An 18,104-nucleotide genomic window follows, 5' to 3' on the forward strand; every position below is an offset into this window, starting at 1 on the left:
CTCTGTCCCCTCTTGTCTCTCTGTCTCCTCCTGTCTCTCTTGTCTCTCTGTCCCCTCTTGTCTCTCTGTCTCCTCTTGTCTCTCTGGTCTCTCTGTCTCCTCTTGTCCCTCTTGTCTCTCTGTCTCCTCTTGTCTCTCTGTCCCCTCTTGTCTCTCTGTCCCTTCATTTCTCTCTGTCCCTTCATTTCTCTCTTGTCTCTCTGTCCTCTCCTCTGGTCTCTCTGTGCCCTCTGGTCTCTCTGTCCCCTCTTGTCTCTCTGTCCCCTCTTGTCCTCTCCGTCAGGTGTTTGTCAATGAGGTGAACACCCACCGTGAGCAGGTTCTGGCCCTGGAGAAGGTCGGGTCTCAGCTTCGCTTCGCCAGCCTGAAGCAGGACGTGGTTCTGATCAAGAACCTCCTCCTGAGCGTGCAGGCACGCTGGGACAAGCTGGTGCAGCGATCGCTGGACCGCGGCCGACACCTGGACGAGGCCCGCAAGAGGGCCAAACAGGTAGGAGAGCAATGGGCACACGACAGGAGTGGATGGAGGGCGGAATGGGCACAAACATTTAGAAAGACAGCATGCTAGCTGCTTTTGGCCCCACAGGTTTTGACTGAGGACAACCTTCAAGTTGTCCTGAAAAGGACACATTTATGGAAAACTTTAAGTTTATTGTGTGGTAGTAATGACTTAAATTACATTGGCAAGGCAGTATGAGCTATATTAATCTTGGTCACATAAAAGAATAATCATTGTTTGGTTGAGAGTGGGGCAGCTCTTGAAGACAGAGTTGGCTGTTTTACAAAGCACACATAGTTCATTGTTTAGTGGACAGAACAATATATTGGAATGAGTTTCACTGTAGACATTCTGAAATGAATAGTAGACTCGTGGAGGCTGATGTGTGTGTGTGTGTGTGTGTGCTGCTCAGTTCCATGAGGCCGAGAGGAAGCTGACCGACTGGCTGGAGGAGGCCGAGAGCAGACTGGACTCAGAGCTGGAGATCTCCAATGAGCCCGACAAGATCAAAGTGCAGTTGGCCAAACACAAGGTACAGTTGACCAGATGTCTAAGAAAATGTCTCTCTCTCATTCCCTTCTTCTCCCTGATCTTTTCTTCCTGACTCATTTAGTCTTTCTCTTTCTATTTCATCTACTTCATGTAAAAGTAGATCATCATCATCATCATTCCGTTGTAATTAGCATGTGTGACATTGTTAACACCCCCTTCGCTTTCAACTCCGCAGGAGTTCCAGAAGGCCCTGGGCTCCAAGCAGCCGGTGTATGACACCACCTCACGCTCAGGCAGGGCCATGCGAGACAAGGCCTCCCTCCCCTCCGACTCCCAGAAGCTGGACCACCTGCTGGGGGAGGTGCGGGACAAGTGGGACACCGTGTGTGGGAAGAGCGTGGAGAGGTAAGCATAAGAGAGCAGAGTGGCGTAGGGCCAGACGCAGACATATATACATGTATTAATAGATATATATACATGTTTATATGTCTATGGGGCCAGCATCCCCAGGCGTCGGCTGGTTGTGGTGTTTGTGTGTTGGTGGCAGTGAGGCCAATATGAGGCCGTGACACCCCAACAGCAGTGCCCCCTACTGCTGCAAGAGGGAAATGATATATAGGGTATTCCATGATTCTTCTCATCACAATGCCTAATAGTCAAGCAGTGGTTGTTAAGGCTTCTCTTACAGTGACTGTGTTATGTCAGTGTCTAATGAATAATTAGTAGCCTTTTGAAAAGTGCAAACTGAGAGTCTTTCCCCATTCCCCCGGGTCACACTCATTTGTTTTCTCTTTCCTGTCTTTCCCCACCTTCAGGCAGCACAAGCTGGAAGAGGCTCTGCTGTTCTCAGGTCAGTTTGCAGAGGCTCTGCAGGCTCTGGTGGACTGGCTGTACCGGGTGGAGCCTCAGCTCAGTGAGGACCTGTACGTGCACGGAGACCTGGACCTGGTCACCAACCTCATGGACTCGCACAAGGTATGTGAGCCAGAGATCAGACAGAAAAATAGAGTGAGAGTTGATACATTAGTTTTGTTTTTCAAAATGAAAAAATACTGGACACGACCAACATCACAGATTCACAGCGATACACAGCGACTGTTTCCTGTGAGGACCAATAGATAGATAGACGCATTTGTTACGAGTTGCGTGCTCTCTCAGAAATGAGAATCTCACAGCCATTTTAATCCAAGGCCTCGGCATCCTTTGTGAAATGGAGATGGAAGAGCTCTGTAGAAGTGTGCTGCTCTGGAGTTTAATTTACTGAGGGGTTTGTGGTTGTCATGGCAACAGGCCTTCCAGAAGGAGCTGGGGAAGAGGACCGTCAACATCCAGGTGCTGAAGCGTTCAGCTCGCGACCTCATGGAGACCGGACGGGACGACACCGCCTGGGTCAAAGTTCAGCTGCAGGAGCTTAGCAACCGCTGGGACACGGTGTGCGCGCTGTCCGTCAGCAAGCAGACCCGCCTTCAGCAGGCCCACAAACAGGTAAGGCAGCGAGAGGAGTTCCCTTCGTCTGAACAGCTGTCTGTCTGCAGGAGTGAGGCAGATGTTATGGGGCACACCTGTTTGTTTGTTTGTTTGTTTGTTTGTTTGTTTGCAAATAATTGGATAGAAACCGTATGGGAGTGCTTGAACAGAAATTACCCTTTTTTTTTTTTTTTACTGGTAACATGGTATCACCCACTCTTACTATCACTCTCTCGTCCTTCTGCCTCTCTCTATGTTCCTCCTCAGTCTTTCATGTTCTTCTCTCTCTCTCTCTCTCTCTCTCTCTCTCTCTCTCTCTCTTTCTCTCTTTCTCTCTCTTTTAGTGGGTAAACAAAATAACATATTTGGGGGTGACTCAATTGAACCTGCAGAGTGTTCTATGGGGATGGTGGGTGGCCGGGTTAAATTGAATATGCTTCTGATAAATTGACAAATAATGATATGGGGTTTTCTGCTGTTTTGGGATGGGGGCGTTGTTGTGTTCGGTTGCAGATGAGGGGAATGTGATTTAAAATATGTAGGGGAGGGGGTTCTTTTTTAGTTGATTGTGTAGTGTTGGTGTGTTATAATAATGTTTCGTTGTGGTGTGAATAATGACCTTTGTAAGTGGGTTTAGTAAATATGTGAGGTGTTACTGCAGAACTGGATTGTGACATTTCTGTTATTTGGCCTGAATAAACATTGGCCCTCATCTCTCCCTCTCTCTCCCTCTCTCCCTCCCTCTCTCTCTCTCTCTCTCCCTCTCTTTCTCCCCCTCTCTCCCTCTCTCTCTCTCTCCCTCCCTCTCTCCCCCAGGCTGAGGAGTTCCGCGCGGCGGTGCAGGTTCTGCTGGAGTGGCTGTCCGAGGCGGAGCAGACGCTGCGGTTCCGTGGCGTGCTGCCCGAGGATGTGGAGACGCTGCAGGTGCTCCTCCGCGGCCACAGGGACTTCATGCAGACGGTGGAGGAGAAGCGGGCCGACGTGACGCGCGCCGCTGGCATGGGCGAGGCCATCCTCACCCAGTGCCACCCTGACTGCATCACCACCATCAAACACTGGATCACCATCATCAGGGCGCGCTTCGAGGAGGTGTGTGTGTGTGTGTGTGTGTGTGTGTGTGTGTGTGTGTCTGTGTGTGTGTGTGTGTGTCTGTGTGAGAGAGTGCGTGTGTGCCTGTTTGTGTGACTGTGTTGCCACATAGCCTAACAATATTAACAAACAGCGTTTGTGCAGAAGGTTTCAATACAAACAAATGATGACATCTGATTAGCAGTATTTGTCTGGAGGTATTCACTCTGTGATCACTGAGCATACCAAACTCACTCCTACAGGTGCTGACATGGGCCAAACAGCACGAGCAGCGTCTGGACACTGCACTGAAGGATCTGCAGCACAATGCATCGCTGCTGGAGGAGCTGTTGTCATGGCTACAGTGGGCGGAGACCACCCTCGTTCAGCGGGACACGGAGCCCCTCCCTCAGGACATCCCCCAGCTCAAATCACTAATGACGGAACACCAGGTGGGTGGGACCGTAGCTTTCTCCTCAGCTTTTCATTGGTCATGATATACTGATCTCATTTTTGTGTTGTGTATTACTGGTCTGATGGAAAGTCGTGATCACTGTTTCGTCGCTCATTGTGTGTGTGTGTGTGTGTGTGTGTGTGTGTGTGTGTGTGTGTGTGTTCACTCTCAGTTGTTTATGGAGGAGATGACTAGGAAGCAGCCTGATGTTGACCGTGTCACTAAAACCTACAAGAGGAAACCATCTGAGACCCCCAGCAGCCTTGCAGACAGGAGGGGAACTCGTGAGTCATTTCATCGAACAAACACACATGCGCAGACACCTATACACACAAACACACACGCACACACACTTATACACACAAACACACATGCGCAGACACCTATACACACAAACCCACACGTACAAACACTTATACACACAAACACACACATACAAACACACATCTGACAAACACACGAGCCAACACCTATACACACAAACACACACGTACACAAACAAACACACATCTTCACGTAAGCACAAGAGTGAAGGAGCACAAATATCTGGCCCGCCAAAGTTGAACACCCTTAGTCATGCTTCAGGAGACCGGGTTAGGCAAAGTTGAACACCCTTAGTCATGCCTCAGTAGACCTGGATAGGCAAAGTTGAACACCCTTAGTCATGCCTGTGTAGACCGTGTCAGGCAAAGGAAGAACATGGTAAGCTGGCTATGAGAACCCCGGGCTGGTGCTAAACATGCTCTCACACACCCCCCTCTTGTGCAGGTAAGCACCAGCAGCAGCAGCAGCCCACGGTGCAGGTGACGGGGGGCAACCCTCGCCTCACGCAGCTGTGCTCACGCTGGCAGCAGGTGTGGCTCCTCGCGCTCGACCGGCAGAGGAAGCTCAACGACGCCCTCGACAGGCTGGAAGAGGTATTTCAGTAATAGCTATGCATATCTTACCATTAACACTGTCATATGTGGCTCACCGACACGACCCAAAACTCTTACTGGTCTGTTTTACCACCTTTTTGTCTTTAGTCTACTAGTTTTCTTGAGCGAGTTATCGTTTGGTAGTCCTACATCAGTTACCTCAGAGTGGTCCGCCTCAGTATGTATGTATTTGTGTCCTAATGTCCTCGTGTGTCTGTGTCCCTCAGCTCAAGGAGTTTGCCAACTTTGACTTTGATGTCTGGCGGAAGAAGTACATGCGCTGGATGAACCACAAGAAGTCCCGCGTAATGGACTTCTTCAGACGCATCGACAAGGACCAGGACGGCAAGATCACACGACAGGAGTTTATTGATGGCATCCTGGCCTCAAGTACGCATACCTTCAGTACCCAAACACACACACTAATCTCAAATCTATAAGAAGACGGTCTTGTGTCCTAATCATCCCCCCCTTTTATGAGAGTTTGAGTTTCATGGTTGACTTTGCATTTCTTCTTGTCACAGAGTTCCCTACCAGCCGGTTGGAGATGTCTGCCGTGGCTGACATCTTTGACCGTGACGGTGACGGTTACATCGACTACTATGAGTTTGTGGCAGCACTGCACCCCAACAAGGATGCCTACAGACCAACTACAGATGCCGATAAGATCGAGGACGAGGCAAGAAACACCATAAAACCATAAAACAACCACATTTCTGTCCCGCTGTGGGGTGAACGTGACGACTACAGACTCACAACCTTCAGTGTCCAGGAAGGCTGAAGAATTACTCTGGAGAATAATCTTTTTACATTTGTATCTCTCTATCTCTCTCTCTCTCTCTCTCTCTCTCTCTCTCTCTCTCTCTCTCCGACCCCAGGTCACCAGGCAGGTGGCCCAGTGTAAGTGTGCCAAGAGGTTCCAGGTTGAGCAGATTGGGGAGAACAAATACAGGGTAAGTCTCCACCCGACATCAGCCTGATCTCACTGAACTTGATAGAGCAGTTCTGTAGGCCAGGGATTTAAACATGCTATTCAGTCCTCCTCTAGTTGAGTAAATAGACCATTATCATTCATTTAAGTCTTGCTGTTTATAGTTATGTCACTCATGCCATAAATGGTTAAAGGAGCATTTCATCTTTGATGTGTATGTGTCATCACATTACCATGGCAACCGTGTGCTGCCCACCAGCCAAACTAATGACATCACTGCTGCCGTGAACCCTGAATGAGCCTCACTACCCACTGCCAGCCTGTGTCCTTCATCACGCACTCATCATCATCCTCATCATTAACCCTGGGTTAATGAAATGGAAACCGTGACCTCAGACTAACCTCGTTGCATTGCACAGGCCCTGGATCCATCACGCTTCCCAGCACCTGTCTGTCTGTCTGTCTGTCTGTCTGTCTGTCTGTCTGTCTGTCTGTCTGTCTGTCTGTCTGTCTGTGTGTCTGTCTGTCTGTCTGTCTGTCTGTCTGTCTGTCTGTGTCTGTCTGTCTGTCTGTCTGTCTGTTTGTCTTTGCACTTGTGGCTTTCCCCTCTTCTTGTCTGCTTCTGTCTTCTCCACTGCTCTGGCCTCAGCCACTTCAGGAGCACTCTAACCTGTCTATGGCAGAGAGCCCAGGGCAAGCCTTACTCATACACCCATATCCACCCCCAATCGCACTGCCTGCTCCAGCAGATCATTACAGAGGAGAAATCAGCCCAGTGGACCTCAAAGCCTTGTCAAAATAAATAGCAGTCAGGCCTCTGGCAATTCTGAGAGATTAAGAGGATTTACTTTAGTGAAACTATTTCGAGTGAGTTCAGCTTTCTAGCAGTACTTCACATGTGAGCTGGTTATCAAAACAGTTTGCCTTACATGTTCATTTCACCTCTTTATGTTTCTCTCCTCCCCTCTCTCTCTCTCTTCTTCTCTCTTTTGTTCCCCTCCATGTCCGCTGGATTTATTGTAGTTCTTCCTTGGAAACCAGGTAAAGTGTCTGCTGACTGCTGTGTGCTGTGTTCTATTGTTTATTTGACTGATTTATTTTGGTGTGGTGGTTGCGAGGCCTGTGAGACCCCCCCCCCCCCCATGATCTCTGGCACCGCCTGACGCCCGCCTCTCCCTCCGCCCGCTCTGTCTCTCCGGGTCATCAGCTCCTCCTCCTCCTCCTCCGCCCGCTGTTATTGGTCACGCTAAATTCCACGGACGCCACGGTTGCAGCCTCTGGTGACCAGGCATGTCCTGTTTGGCAGGAAGAGACGGCAGACGGACTGACCCAAAGCGGCTGGCTTGCCCAGGCAGGCGTGGGGGGAGAGAGCAGATGCGGGCAGTGCCAGTATGTGGGCGTGTCTCACAGGCGTCGGCCTCTGCCCCGTGTGTCCTTGGGCATCTGTTGTGTGAATACTTTTGGGATGCTATAAGAGGGATGGTCTGGCAGTGATTCCGTGGGTTGCTGTGACGGGGTGTTTACAGGGGTGAATGTGAACTGACTGGCTGACTTGAGGGTTTCAAGTGATTAGAGGGCTAGCTGTCCCTGTTTGCACTGGTGGAGGTTTTCTGGGTGGTGGGGGTCTGTCTACAAATCAGTGAGATGATGTGTCTTCTAACTCTCTGAAGCTGTCTGTCTTCGAACTGATCTGATCTCAAATCAGTGAGATGATGTCTTCTAACTCTCTGAAGCTGTCTTATAATTGATCTGACTTCAAAACATGAAATCAGGAAACATAATCATTTGTGGGGAAATGTGTCTGAAGGAATCAAGTGAGTGAGTTGTGGCATGTGGGTGATTTGTGTGGGGAAGGCAGAACAAGTTGGCCGTATTTTACATGGAGCTGATTTGTGTTGAAGACCTCATTATTTCTAGCATCTATTCTTTTTCTTCTCATTCTTTCGATCTTCCTTCCTTCCTCTCTCTGTTCCCTCTCTTCCTCTCCTCCTCCCCCCCATGACTCTCTTCATCCCTCAGTTTGGTGATTCCCAGCAGCTGCGTCTGGTGAGGATCCTGCGCAGCACCGTCATGGTGCGTGTGGGTGGAGGCTGGATGGCTCTGGATGAGTTCCTGGTCAAGAACGACCCATGCCGAGGTGAGTTAAACACACACACAGACACGCGCACACACACACGCACACACACACACACACACACACACACAGACACACAGACACACACACACACACTTTCTCTCTCTCACAGTCAAGCAGCTATTCAGACAGACACAGGCATGCACATTTTCTTTCCCACACATATACAACCTCCCATAATATTTCTGTCTCCACACACACACACACACACACACACACACACACACACACACACACACACTTCCAACACACACACACGGCAGCCTAGTTCAATGTCCTTTCCACTTTCAGGTCTATTGAGTAAACTCCTCTATTGTAGAGATGCCTCGACTGTCACAGCTCTCCTTCTCCGAGCTGTCTCTCTCTTTCTACTTCTCTCTCTTTATCTCTCTCTCTCACTCCATTCCTCTGGGGTCATCATGCGTTTGTCCTTCCAGGTCATATGAAATCATCTCTCCATTTCTCCAGATCTCACATTACATCTCTCTCATTTCTCATTGCGTTCTGTTCTTCTCCTCTTTTTGGTTATCATATGCATGGCCCATCTTCCTCTCTCTCTCTCTCTCTCTCTCTATCTCTCTCTCCGTCTTTCTCTCATCCTTTCTGATTTGATAGTGCATGGTGCATGTTCCTTAGCTCTCTCCTTCCCTCCTTCTCTTCCCCGCCCCCTCTCTTTTTCTCTCTCTCCTCAGTACAACATCCTGGACTTAAAATCCTTCGCTCCGACTCCAGCAGCTCCATCTCATCTCGTATAGGTTCGGTTTTCTCTCTCTCCCTCCCTCTCTTTCTCTCTCTTTCTCTGCGCTTTTGTGCCTTTTTCCTCTGGATCTCACACCTTCTGTTCTTTTCCTGCTTCGCTATGCTTTGCTGACTGTGACACTAAACAACCCCCCCCCCCCAGCTGCTGCCTGTCTCTCACTCACCTCAGGGGCCCCAGGACAAGGGGGACGTGGGGACACTAGTCCCCCTGGGACCCAGTCGAGTGGCTTGCTCACTGTGTGTGTTTTGTATTTGCGAAAGCTCACAGGACAGATTCTCATGCCTGTCTGTGTTTCTGTGTGTTTTCTTCCTGAAAAATACCCTGAAAGCTGTGTAATTCTGCCTGTCGTGTGTATTATTATGGGGAGTGTGTGTGTGTGTTTGTGAGTGTGTGAGATTTCTTCATGTTGTCTCTGTGTGTCTCTCAGTGACAGTCACCCCTGGCTATTTCTGCTGCAGAGGTACCTACCATCTCCTCTTTCTCTCTGTCTGTCTGTCTGTCTGTCTGTCTGTCTGTCTGTCTCTAACTGTCGGACATCATGCATCATGTCCCCTACATGCTGACTCTTTAAATCCATCTGTCCAGCTATGGGTCCATCTGCTCTGTCTGTGTGTGTGTGTGTGTGTGTGTGTGTGTGTGTGACTCTGTGTGTGTGTGTGTGTGTGTGTGTGTGTGTGTGTGTGTGTGTGTGTGTGTGTGACTCTGTGTGTGGTGTGTGTGTGTGTGTGTGTGTGTGTGTGTGTGTGAGAGCCTTCGTGTGGGGGTAATATGTCTGTGTGCCAGGCAGTGTCATGCTTTCTGTACAAACGAAGGACTGCCCAGCCCTGGTCTTGGTTCTTTTGATGATGAATCCCAAATGATCGACTGAAAGCAGTTTTCCTAAACATAATGGAATGATTAAAAGTCCCGGGAGCGGACCAGGGAGTGGCCTCCTGGGTTTTCTAATAGCATTTGAAGCACTCTTAAATGTGATTGCTCTCAGGAAACCAATTACAGGGTACACCTGGTGTTGGGGCAGAAATTACATGGTGCTCCCATTTATTGACTTGCCTGCTGTTGCTAGTGGAGACGGCGAGGGGTGTGTCCACGGCTACTGACCACAGCTACAGTGCACTGCTGCTGCTGCACTTGGCCCTCTCTCCTCTCCTCCACCTCTCTCTCTCCTCTCTCCTCTTCTCATCTCCTCTCTCTCTCTCTCCTCTCCTCCACCTCTCTCTCCTCTCCTCCACCTCTCTCTCTCTCTCTCTCCTCTTCTCATCTCCTCTCTCTCTCTCTCCTCTCCTCCACCTCTCTCTCCTCTCCTCCACCTCTCTCTCCTCTCCTCCACCTCTCTCTCTCTCTCTCCTCTCCTCCACCTCTCTCCTCTCCTCCACCTCTCTCTCTCTGTCTCTCTCTCCTCTCCTCCACCTCTCTCTCTCTCTCCTCTCTTCCACCTCCACTCTCTCTCTCTCTCTCTCCTCTCCTCCATCTCTCTCTCTCTCCTCTCATCTCCTCCATCTCTATCTCCTCTCCTCTCTTCCACCTCTCTGTCTTTCTCTTCTCTCCTCTCCTCCACCTCTCTCTCTCTCTCCTCTCTCTCTCTCTCCTCTCCTCTCCTCCATCTCTCTCTCTCCTCTTCTCTCCTCCACCTCTCTCCCTCACTCCTCTCCCTCTCCCCTGACATCTCTCTCTCCTCTCCTCCACCTCTCTCTCTCTCTCCTCTCTCTCTCTCTCTCCTCTCCTCTCCTCCATCTCTCTCTCTCCTCTTCTCTCCTCCACCTCTCTCCCTCACTCCTCTCCCTCTCCCCTGACATCTCTCTCTCCTCTCCTCCACCTCTCCTCCTCTCTCTCTCTCTCTCTCTCCTCTCCTCTCCTCTCTCTCTCTCTCTCTCCTCTTCTCTCCTCCATCTCTCTCTCCTCTCCTCCTAGTCCATTTCTCTCTTCTCCTACATCTCTCTTTCCTCCCTCTTTCATTTTTGACTCACATTTCCATTTCATTCTTTTTTCACTCTCTGCCCTCTCTCTCTCCTCTCTCTCTCTCTCTCTCTCTTCTCTCTCCTCTCTCTCTCTCTCGCTCTCTCTCTCCCCCGTCACCCCTGTCATGGCTGCTGCTCTGGGCTGTGTTTTGTGTGATGAGGCTGAAGCTGATGTGTGTTTCTGAATGCTGGCAGAGGGCACCTGACCGTGTGTGTGTGCCCTGTGTGTGTGTGTGTGTGTGTGTGTGTGTGTGTGTGTGTTGTGGGTGTGTGTGTGGTGTGTGTGTGTGTGTGTTGTGTGTGTGTGTGTGTGTGTGTGTGTGCCTCTAACGCTGAGCCAGGCATGCCCCCCCCCCCTGGATGTGTGTGTGAGCATTGTGCTGATGTGAGCGCTCCCCCACACCACTCCCCATGCAGTCAGTGCCCAGGGGGGGGGGCAGAGGAGAGGCTGGGCTTCCTCTCGTGTGCTTTACTCTAAACGGCTCCATCACCCCAGGCTGGACTTGTTGACTAGTCCCTCCCCAGCACCATCACCCACCCTTCACACCTCACACCAACCACTGACCCCCCCCCCCCCCCAACTCCACACACATATTGTCCTGATGTGTGACCCCTGACCCCCCCCCCAGAGCGCTGGTTGTGTGTGCAGCAGACCCCCTCACAGGGGCAGCACGGGCTCTCTCACTCTCACTGCGTTCTGCCTGACTGACTGGACCGCCCCAATCCAGAATCCAAACTAACCTCCATTTGTATCCATCTGTCCCCCCCTCCCTCTCTCCATCTCTCCCTCTCCCCCTCCTCTCTGCAGCTCGGGGGCGCACCAATCTGGAGCTGCGGGAGAAGTTCATCCTGCCGGAGGGGGCTTCCCAGGGGCTGGCAGCGTTCCGCTCGCGGGGACGCCGCTCCAAGCCTTCGTCCCGCAACGCGTCTCCGACCCGCTCCTCTTCCTCAGCCTCCCAGAGTGCCCACAGTTGTGCCTCTTTGCCTTCTGGACCCCCCACCCCGACCACCTCCTCTCGGGTAAGTTACATTGGACAGACGCTATACGGGGGGGGGGGGATTATTAGAATCAACATCCACCTGTTCTCTCTCTTCATACAACAAAACGTCTAGCTATGTTTATTTCCAGATTTCCCCCAGGAAAATTAGCCTAAAAAGGAGGTGTTCTTTTTTTTCCCATGGCAGCTAATTTGTAGCTGTTCCATAGCACTGAAGTATGTAGCACTGGTAATATGAAACTAGCCTTATGTTTTGAAAGAATAGTCTTATGTTTTGGGTGGAGGTAAGAAAATTGGGCCTCATTCTCGAACGCAGTTAAGAAGAATTTAAGAGGAATTTAAGAGGAATTTAAGAGGAATTGGATTTAGGACAACATTCGGCATTCATGAAAGTTTTCTCATCTGGGATTTGCTCTGAACTTCAGAAGACTTTCCGAACTCGAAATAGCAGTCGTAACTCGGCCAGAGTTTTCTCAAATGCGATTCCTTAAAAAACCACAAGATGGCCCCGTGATGCCCCGTGGGCCATCTTGTGGTTTTTTGAGGAATCGCATTTAAGAAAACTCTCCGTGTTAATGAATTTGTGAGAAATCGTTGGTGATTGCGTTCACATCAACTCTACAGATCCTCGGATTAAAGTATCATTAACAATTACGTTTCACATGTAGGCCTATAGTCATGATTCTACGAGGCACCGTGATGTCATAAAATAAATAAAAGGACTACACCGGAATGCTGCGCTCGTCTAGTGAGCGTCGTTTGGCACTGCCGTCTGTGCAAGTACGGCAATCCAGAATTTTCAAGTAGTTCCACGTTGGTGGAACGAACTGCCTAGCACTACCAGAGCAGGCGCGTCCCTCTCTACCTTTAAGAAGCTTTTGAAGACCCAACTCTTCAGAGAGCACCTCCCTTCCTAACTGGCACTTCGACTAGTGCTTAACTTGCACTTATAGCAGTTACATTCCTGCACTTCGTTTTTATTTCCTATTTCGTTTTTCTATTTCTTATGTAAAGTAGTATTTATTGTTACACTAGGTCTCTATTGCTCGTAGCTTGACTGTTCTATCCCTTGTACGTCGCTTTGGACAAAAGTGTCTGCTAAATGACTAAATGTAATGTACACGAAACCGCTTTGACATGACTCGTTTACGAGTTGCTTTCGTGTAGATTCGGTCGATTCCGACTGCACACGTCACTACGGTTGCGTGCCCTTATAAGGAGCTGGCAGGGCGTGTATGTATGCAAATTCAGGAGCACGAGAACGCGCTTTCAATTTAAGAAAACTCTTCCGGGGGAGCACAGCCCAGAAAACTTCTGCTGCGTAGGACCGCATTTTCAAGCGTGCATGAATTTGGCGGATGTCTTTTGCTTACGTTGTTTTTCCGAAGCCCGTAAGAAACATTTCAGAAGAAACTTCAGAAAATGTTCGAGAATGAGGGCCATTGTGTTTTTGCCATCAAAATTGTCTAAATGTTTTTTTTAGCAGCTAAAGTAATCATTATTTTTGAACTGATTAACACAAACACACCTCACATAAACACTTGTGCAACCGGCACACGAAAACATGTTTGTGTGAGCACATGTCCATGGCATCTGTTTGTGCATAAATGTTTATATAGCTCTTCTCTGCTTTGGGAGCTCTTCTGTTCTGTTGAGATCATCACATGCTGCTGCTGCTGCTGCTGCTGCTGCTGCTGCCCTGCTAGACCCCCAGAATCCTCAGAAACATTTAACAGCACAGCGGGGGCTTTCACAGTCCCAATCACAACTCATTAGTGTCTGATTGAAATTCGAACTAATTGCAGTGAAATGCTAAACAAAACAGCACAAAATCAAACACACACACACACACACACACTACCATCACTCTGTCATGTTGGTGCATTTTGTTGTGGTGTCTGTTACTCCTTGTGATGTTCATGATTGTGTGAGTGTGTTTGCTCATACGAGTGTGTTGTGGTGTCTGTTACTTCTTGTGATGTTCGTAATCGTGTGAGTGTGTTGTCTGATTGAGTTGTTTGTGCACGTCTCAGTCTCGGTCTCATGGTGATCACTGTCTCATTTGCCATCTCGTCCCGTGTTTCATTTGTTGTTCTGTCTTTTTCTTTTGTCCTTTTTGTCCCCTGCATACCTTCCCATTGCTTTTGATCATTCTGATTTCATCCATGTACTCCTGTGGTTGGACTCACCCTCACCTGTAAACACACCCCATTCCATTTCCTCTCCTCCCTCTCTTCCCTTTCTGTCTGTCATCCTTCACTCCTCCTCCTCCTCCTCCTCCTCTCCCCCTCTGTCCATCCCTGTGTCTCACTGCCTGTTTTCCCAGTCGTCCTACTCTCATTCGCGGGGCTATGCCAAGCCCTGGCTGGCACACAGTAAAACGCCAACTCCCACCAAGTGCCAGTCCTGTCCAGATCACACTGCCCACACCCCAGGGCAAGAGGTAACACACTCGCCCCCTCTCTGCTACCCCGTAACGCTCCTAACACATTAACTGCTACTTGACAAGACACACACCCTCACCACCCAAATATAACCAATCCGGTCTGCACTGAGACATGTATCTATTCATTAATGAATTAGTTAATATTTAACAAAGGGTTAACAAAGCAGTAGTTAGCATGCTAATATGGACATACCCAAGGCCTAGTTTCCCAAAAGCTTTATAGTGCAACAGTTAATGACGCAAGAGTAAGTATACGAAATAATACTCTCTCTACAATTTGTTTATAGTTAGAGCACTTAAAAGCTTTTAGGAAACTCAGCCCAACTTACTAAAGAAGTTGTAACATGACACGTGTCCACCACACCTACAGGGGACAGCATCGTCCAAATTAAGGCGTCCGGCATTCCACTCCAGCCGTGGGTCACTGACGGGGGAGAACGGAGGAGCCACGCCTGGCTCTGCATCCAAGGGACGCCCAGGTGAGCTCTCCTATGCGCTTTACACCTGTGCCGTTCATACCTAAGCCGACTTAGTATCAGCTTTTACTAATCTCATGTCTACAAAGTGACTCCCGTTGTAGATGGCAATAGATCAAACTATGGAAGGTAGTCGATCTAAACTGGAGAAAAGATGAGGGGGATTAGGAGTCACCCAGAGCAGACCTGTCAGCATTGGCAGTGCTTTGACTTGGCCACTGTCTGCTGTCTAACCTCATCCTCTCTCTTCTTGTCTAGACTCCAAGCGCACCCCCACCTCAGCCAGTGGAGCAGCCAGCCGGGCGGGGAGCCGGGCAGGGAGTCGTGCCAGCAGCCGGAGGGGCAGCGACGCCTCGGACGCCTCGGAGCTCCTTGAGACGCGCTCGGCCTGCTCCGACACCTCGGACACGCCCCGCCGCCCCGGCAGCAAGCCCTCCAAGATCCCCACCATCTCCAAGAAGGCGCCCAGCCCCAAAACACCTGCCGGGAAGAAATAGTGTGCCCACTCTCAACCCGGCAATGGAGGAGGAGGAGGAGGAGGAAGAGGAGGGCCACAGCACAGGCACTTCTACAGATACACACACACACACACACACAGGCTGGCCAGCTCCGATGGCCCAGAGAGTTCAGCACACACAAGGCTGGGGCCAGACTCACGCGACCCCACGCGACCCCTCCCCACCCCCCCCCTCTCTCTCCTCCACACAGGTGGGAGACGGGAGACGGGAGAGGGGCTGCTGCTCCATAACCTCCTCCGCTCCGCTCCGCTCTGACTAATGGTAGAACCACAGGATGCTGCCTTATTTGTGTTTCTCATTGTCTTTACTTTGGATCCATTGTCTTTACTTACACCTTATAGACCTTTTTCTTTTGCCCCTGAGCGGGTTACTGATTCTTCAGCACATGCACTTGGACTATCTCTCTCTCTCTCACACACACACACACACCTGCACACTACCCTACAGCACAACTGGTACAGGACTCCACGGGGTATAGGGAAGGACAGTGGGCGACCATCTTCTGTTTGGCCGATTTGTCCATGGACTGGCTGATCCAGAGTGACTGTGACCAGCATATCCGTATGCAAAGCCCAGCCGTCACTCTGGGTGCAGGACTACAGGAGCAAAGGGGATTTACCTCACGCCACAGCAACATGACAGGGTCCATAATATGTCAGGAGGAGGTGGTCACAGTGTTATGCGGAAAAAAAAGAAAAAAAACAACACAGAATGGACAAATGTAGTCCAGCTGGGGATTGTGTGGGAGCCATTACACCTATGGTGTGCAGAGGCTCACACATGATACAACACAAGTACACACACACACACACACACACACACACACACGTGCTCCAGCCCTCTTTAGTGATCTGACTGAAGCGACGTGTTTCCCTACGTTCCAATCGTGTGTGTTGGGTTGTGTTCAAACCAAACTCCAGAAGCCCAGCAGACTGCCCCTCTGTTTCATAGACACCCAGGAGACACCGTTTAGAGATCACCAAGACCGTGTACAAGACCGTACGCATCGCCGCCATTCACCCTTTGAATCCGCTGATGTTGTCATGGTAACCCATGTGTTCATGTGTTTGTTTTAACTCTGCTTCCTCCTCACAAGTTACAAGAAGGTCTTTAAGGTCATTACGTCACTTCACAGTATGCAAAAATTAATAAATTGTGAATGTCTCTTTTTTCTGATTAATTTATAATCCTATTGTATTTGTTTTTGTTCCTTTTTCTAGTATAAGAAAATGTGTATTTATTTTTCCGTACAGGAGCATATCACCTATGGAGAGTGACTAGTATTAAAAGAATTCTGATAATGATGATGATGATGATGATGATAATGAAGACTTTTTAAAACCCTGGAGACTGCCTCTCCTAGAGTAGTTTACTTGATCATGTTTTTTGTGGTTAAACTGACAAGGAAGTTGACCGATTCCAGTGGTGGCCTTCTTCACCTATGACTACAAATCCCAGATCCTGTCAAAAGTGGCTTCCTACTGTGTGTAGGTTCAACGGCATCTTCAGACATGATTGAGGAGGACCTCAGGGGGTGATGGGATAGTGTTGGGGCTCTGCCTAACCCCCACCCAACCCCCCTCAGCTGCCTCCCCTTGATAGGCTCTTCAAATTGTCTCTGTCATTGACAAACATTGTTCCTCCGTTTGTTCCAATGAGAATGGAGGTGTATGGCGAACCTAATGAGAGTGAGCAATATCGTTAGGTGGTTCGTGTTTATTTATTGTCTCTAGGAAGAAAGGAGGAGCTGTCGAAAGGATCCGCCTTTCCATTCTGTTCCGGTCTGTGTAACATGAAATAGAGTGTGGGGGAGGGGGGGGTGAAATTGTGTAAAAGAAAAAAAAATAAGATTATAAAACTTTTTTTGTTCTTTTGTATTAAAATAATGCTTGCAGTAAAATATTATGTTGTTATGTGGTCTTTGACATGTAATTAGTATTCGTCTCCCACTCGGTGGAGTTTAGGAAAGAGACCCACAGGTTGAGTGTGTCGTGTTGTGTGTGTGGTGTGTCGTGTGTGTGTGTGGTGTTGTGTGTGTTTAATTCCATGGAGTAACAGTAAATGAGTAATTAGTGATGAGGGCAAGTACGTCCCGATGTGATCAGGACTACACCCTGCAAAAGCTAGCTAGCATATTGTTTGTGTCATTGTCGTGTGCTCATGGCTGTGTATGCGTTTGTAAATGTGTGTGTCGATGGGCTTGTGTATGACGTTGTAAATGTTGTTCATGGCTGTGTATGTCGTTTTGTAATGTGTCGTGGACAGTGAGTCCATGGGCGGAGCTTGTGGGAGGGGAACATGACAGTAGTGTCATGACCGTGTTTTGTGTGTTGTTGTGTGTTCGGACCGTGTTTGTGTGTGTATGTGCCTGAGCTGGATTCTGTATATGTTTGGGGTTTGCACAGAGCGGATGGGGTTTAGGAAGGGTGGTGTTTCACAGTCGTACATTTGTGTGTGTGTGTTGTGTGTTTTACAGGCCTTATTCTGCAGCTGCGTGTGTGTGGGTTCACATACAAATATTTAAACCCACTCACATCCTCTCCCACATACATGTCATCACCACAGCCCGAGTACTGCTGACCGTATACATACACACACACACACACACACACACACTGCCTTCTCTGCAGTCCACTCCAACTCTTGACATGTAAAATCATCTGGCGACACCAAGTTAGCACTAAACAGGAGCACTGAACAGCACGTTTGCCTGTACTAGCCTCGGCACCTGAGTGGGGATTCCACATTGCTTTCCACTTGGTTTGGCACGTCGGTCTGGCTTCTGTGGCGAAGCCATGTGACTGCATTTCAAAGTGACCACAGAGCTGGGCACGTTTGAAGTCATACACACACACACACTTGCTCGAACATAAACCCTGCACTATATTTGAGAACGTTCCCGGAGGGCAAAATTCTGCACACAGAGGTCCGCGTGTGCCACAAACACAAACTGGCATTCACCACCCCGGATTAAGATGGATGAAGGAAT

General features: G+C 49.4%; 1 protein-coding gene across 1 annotated transcript in view; it reads left to right on the top strand.

The window, feature by feature from the left end:
• The window catches only part of macf1a (microtubule actin crosslinking factor 1a), a 181,710-nt gene extending 164,693 nt beyond the window's left edge, over positions 1–17,017 (top strand). The window contains 19 exon segments of the mRNA XM_042710701.1: positions 284–490; positions 912–1,031; positions 1,227–1,396; positions 1,807–1,966; positions 2,282–2,476; positions 3,275–3,547; positions 3,790–3,978; positions 4,153–4,264; positions 4,749–4,897; positions 5,125–5,287; positions 5,422–5,576; positions 5,776–5,850; positions 6,852–6,869; positions 7,848–7,965; positions 8,655–8,717; positions 11,486–11,697; positions 14,002–14,118; positions 14,492–14,600; positions 14,856–17,017. Coding sequence (XP_042566635.1) covers positions 284–490; positions 912–1,031; positions 1,227–1,396; positions 1,807–1,966; positions 2,282–2,476; positions 3,275–3,547; positions 3,790–3,978; positions 4,153–4,264; positions 4,749–4,897; positions 5,125–5,287; positions 5,422–5,576; positions 5,776–5,850; positions 6,852–6,869; positions 7,848–7,965; positions 8,655–8,717; positions 11,486–11,697; positions 14,002–14,118; positions 14,492–14,600; positions 14,856–15,094 — 2,844 coding nt within the window. The 3' untranslated portion in view covers positions 15,095–17,017.
• Positions 17,018–18,104: the final 1,087 nt, after the last annotated feature.

This window comes from Clupea harengus, chromosome 19 (genome assembly GCF_900700415.2).
Source record: "Clupea harengus chromosome 19, Ch_v2.0.2, whole genome shotgun sequence".
In the NCBI taxonomy this organism is placed as follows: Eukaryota; Metazoa; Chordata; class Actinopteri; order Clupeiformes; family Clupeidae; genus Clupea; species Clupea harengus.